Below are 4,828 nucleotides of genomic sequence, written 5' to 3'. Positions count from 1 at the left end.
TCTCGGCGTCGATAAAATTTGTACCAGTTGAGTACTGGGGTGAATGTAATCGACTTACCCCTACACCGAAATCACTAACCTTGTGCCCAAATTGGAAACCTATATATGTATAGATAGATCGATATTTGTTTATGGGTTCGTAAACAAACCAATACCGATGATAGGGGACATGTATATGTATAAGTGTGTGTATGTATATATATGTGTGTGTGTGTGTGTGTGTGTATGTATGTGTGTGTGTGTGTGTGTGTGTGTGTGTGTGTACGACGGGTTTCTTTCTGTCTCCGTTTACTAAATTTGTTCACAAGGCTTTTGATGACCTGAGGATATAGTAGAAGACATTTGCACAAGGTGCTGTGCTGTGGGACTGAACCCATGACCACATGGTTGGGAAGCAAACTTCTTACCACGCAGCCATATTTTGGCCTATAAAGAAATTGAAAGTAATTCATAAAGTCCTGCGGGCGATGATTGAGATATAAGTGGTACTCCGTCGCTTACGACGACGAAGGTTCCAGTCGATCCGGTCAACGGAACAGCCTCCTTGTGAAATTAACGTGCAAGTGGCTGAGCGCTCCACAGACACGCGTACCCTTAACGTAGTTCTCAGGCTAGCTCTTTGAATTACAGGTACAACTCATTTTGCCAGCTAAATGGACTGGAGCAACGTAAAATAAAGCATCTTGCTGAAGGACAAGGGAATTGAACTCGCGAGCCGAATACCCTTAGCCACAAAACCATGCGCCTTCACATGACTGAAATATATAAAGAAACGAATTGTATTCGCCAGGCAATGAAATCGACTTTACAGTTCTGCTCTTAAGGACTTACTTGACGTAATAACGCATATTTGTTTTATCTTTTAATTTTATTCACTTTATTCATTTTAGTCGGGGTTTAAAACATTTAATTTCATTAAGTAGAAGAGCAGGCGTAACTCAGTGTAGAGAAGTTTCCTTCCCGACCGCATGGTTTCAAGTTGTCCCACTGCGTGGCACCATGAGCAAGTGACTTCAGCTGGTTCTAGGTAATTTGACTCCAGGTAATTTCACTCCAGGTATTTTGACTCTGGTAATTTGACTGCCAGTCAAAAACGTTGAAATTCATTGCTGCTGCTGCTGCTGCTGCTGTTGTTGTTGTTGTTGTTGTTGTTGTTGTTGTTGTTGTTGTTGTTGTTGTTGTTGTTGTTGTTGTTGTTGTTGTTGTTGTTGATGATGATGATGATGATGATGATGATGATGATTTACAGAGTAATTTAGCTAACTGAAGATATCTTTTCAGTCATCCATTCGGGTGTTTTATCTAAAGAGTTTACAGGTCTACCCGTTATCCATCTCTTCCTCATTCGTTACTGTTGTCGAAGGATTAAAAGTGAACTGTCACATTTGCTATAAATAAAGAACTGTCGAGTTATCGAGAGTTGATTGGTAAGCAGTTCACTGCGAGCCGTGTAACCTCGTGTAACAGTAAACCTCGTGCATTCGTGTAAATACTTCGTCAAATTATTTATCCAACTTACAAAGATATTAAAGTTACTTAAAAGGGAAATATACATTCACCATGCCTCACGTTTTTAACAGTATCCGCGGAAGGAAGAAACTTGTGGATAACACGAATTACATGTATGAAGCAGAGAAACAAAATGCCGATGGATCTAAGACTTACTGGAAATGCAAAATTAAGTCCTGTAAAGCTATATTTATATATATATATATATATATATATATATATATATATATATATATATATATACATATATATATATATATATATATATATATATATATATATATATATAATTTATAATCATAAATATGTAGGGATTGACAGTAATCTGCTTCTCCAACATACTGAGAATTCAGAAATAGCAGTCAAAGAACTACTGATTTCAAAACTACAAATTATTACTCCAGATTGATAGCGATATTTTACTCTTCTCTATTGTTTTTTGTTCTGTGTGTATCAAAAATATCGCTATCAATCTGGAGTAATAATTTGTAGTTTTGAAATCAGTAGTTCTTTGACTGCTATTTCTGAATTCTCAGTATGTTGGAGAAGCAGATTACTGTCAATATTTATGATTATAAATTATTATTTACCGAAAAAGGTTTTTTCATACTGAGCTACCCGGCAGAAATTGTTAATTATTAATTTTATTACTAATTGATGATTCCCTGCCCTGCATATCTATATATATATATATATATATATATATATATATATATATATATATATATATATATATATATATATATATATATATATATATATATATATATATATGCATATATATATATGCATGTATGAAAGTACATACATATTTACATAAGCAAAGAGACGACAAAGGAATAAAGGATTATCATATACTAGCAGAAATGCCCGGCGTTGCTCGGGGCTTAATTGTTTTAAAGTACTGTTGATGATTCTACTCAATTATGATTATTGAGGGAAAGATTGCTATAAGTTGAAAACCAACCAATCAATTTGCAAGTGGACAGAAAGCCTTGCCTAGAGCATTGTAGCACTCTGAGAAGTGGGTAACAATAGAATGTGAGGTGGCCCTGAAAAAGCTGTTTTATTGTTCTCACAATTGTAACAATGTCTTAGCAATGCAGATGACTTAAGACACGCACGTACTGTATCAGCTCTATTCCCCTTGGGAATAACTGGCAGTGTTTGCCTGAAGTCCCCTGAAAGAAGAAGTGTTATGCCTCCCATGGGAACTGTAGAGTCTTTGATGTATTTCAGAGATCTATGTAGCGCCTCAAGAGCACCTCTGTAGGCCATTGTACATTCATTCCAAACGATAAGCTTGCATCGTCTGAACATTTCTGCCTGATCTGAGCTGTTACTGATGTTGCAAATTGGTGTGTCCGTCTTCGCTAAGTCAAGCGGAAGGTTGAAAGCGGAGTGAGCTGTCCTGCCGCCTGGCAACAAAGTAGCCGCAATTGCAGATGATGCCACAGCTAAGGCAATGCCTTGTGTTCGCCTAATCTCAGCCAATATTAATTTTGTGACAAAAGTTTTGCCAGTTCCTGCAGGAGCGTCGAGGAAGAAAATCCCCCCAGCTTTGTCCCGGACAGAATTAATAACGGAGTTGTAAGCGAACTTCTGTTCTGGAAGGAGCTTTGGCTCATTGTTCGCTATGTACTGGGCAAGTTCGTCAACATTATAACATGTCTCACGCAGCACATCGGAAGACAGTGTGTTTGGGCGTTCCCGGTTTGTTGAAGGTAGTCCATACACTGGCAACGCACTCCCACCCATATTGAGAACAGTATCTTCGATTTCAAGCAGCGCTCTGTTGTAAATGAGGTCACTGTACTCGACGTCGATTGATGGATTTAGCAAGTGAACCTGATGCAGGAAATCTTCAGACATGTAATTTTTGTAGGTCAGCCATAAAGAGGCGGGATCATCCAAGTAGCACCATAGGAGTAGAATAGCGAAAAGCGATCTTAGTCTTTTAGAGGATTTTAACAAAGCGCCCTCCGCCATAGTGGCGGCCCATTGTGAATCGTCCTCCAAAAGTCCGCGCCTGAAGCAGGCTTCGCGGAAAGTGTCACATAATTCACTGTCAACAGTTCTTATGTCTTGAAAGCTTTGTGGGCCGACAACATCATGAAGGAGAAGGTGAAGGTGAAAACACTGATGCTGGTGGGGAGGCACAGTGTACACTCTTCCTAGACAACTGTTAAACTTGACACCGGGATGTCCTTGAACATCCTGACCTGACTTCCTACGCACCCAAGTGTTCTTTGACCACGCATAGTAGGGCGGAACCTGGGGGTATAAAAGCGTTTTGGCAAATGTGTCAATTTGGCAAAGCGTAAAAAAACCAGTCAAAGTTGTTTCTTTTCGATTGGCCGCCAATTGAGCAGCAGTCTGTTCAGTAAAATAAGTCCGCTGGCCGTTTTCCAAATGAACCGCGAGTTGTATGATGGCGGGGTTCCTTTAGTGAAGCGGAAACCCGAATATCCGCCAAAAAGCTTCACCACTGCTGATATATCGACCTGCCAAGTACTGCGACACCTCGTCCATGCTATTGTCCCTTTGAAGGCCGAACATAGCAGCGCCCGAACCCTTGTTAACATAAGTACTGAATGACAGAACTCCACATTTATATGAGCGTTGAAAATTGTCATCAGTAATGGACAGTATGGGACCACCCATCTATTATCAACTTGATGACCGCGTAAGGTTATAGTGAATTCCCCATTCTCAGGCCGCCTTCGTCTGTACAGTGGATATCCATCACCAGCGGTCTGGGTCTCGTCCACGAAACTCTTTGGGTATCGTTTAGTGCACACATGGTCTTTGTGGCATGAGGAGAATTTTTGAAAACCGGGACCGCACGGACCATGCACCATGTGTGCCTTGACAATGTCGTACAGCTGTCGGTCAACAGTGGGGTTTGGGATTTCTGCTTTGATGATTTCATCTATAAGTGTAGGGTCTATTTTGGTGACCAACCAAACCAAAATGTGTGAGTGTGGCAACCCTCTCTTCTGCCACTCAACAGTATACATGTGACACTTAACAGGGCCAAACACCTGCCCTTTTTCGATGAAATCAATTAGCCTAGTCAGCTTCTGCTTGAAAATCCTGGCAATAAGATCATGCCGATGGCAGTACTGCTGGTGTGGGAGAAGTTCCAATGTTACCTCAACCCACTTAGGGTTACATGTAAACGTGATGAATAAATCAGGGCGTCCATAGTGCCGAACGAAAGTCATAGCGTCTTGTGTTCGCTCGTGCATGTATCGTGGCCCCCCTGTATATGTTGAGGGGAGAATGCACATTTTGCCGATGTTTCTTGGGTCAGCGT

At 40.5% G+C, this 4,828-nt stretch overlaps 1 protein-coding gene across 1 annotated transcript; it reads right to left on the bottom strand.

Annotated features, from left to right (window-relative positions):
- Positions 1–2,508: 2,508 nt before the first annotated feature.
- LOC149131106 (uncharacterized) lies at positions 2,509–3,498 on the bottom strand. Its single transcript, XM_089341618.1, has one exon. It carries the CDS (start codon positions 3,496–3,498, stop codon positions 2,509–2,511), a length of 990 nt encoding a protein of 329 aa, XP_089197744.1.
- Positions 3,499–4,828: the final 1,330 nt, after the last annotated feature.

This window comes from Octopus bimaculoides, chromosome 25, assembly GCF_046866305.1.
Source record: "Octopus bimaculoides isolate indiv1 chromosome 25, ASM4686630v1, whole genome shotgun sequence".
NCBI lineage: Eukaryota > Metazoa > Mollusca > Cephalopoda > Octopoda > Octopodidae > Octopus > Octopus bimaculoides.
This window is presented reverse-complemented; position numbering and strand designations above follow the sequence as displayed.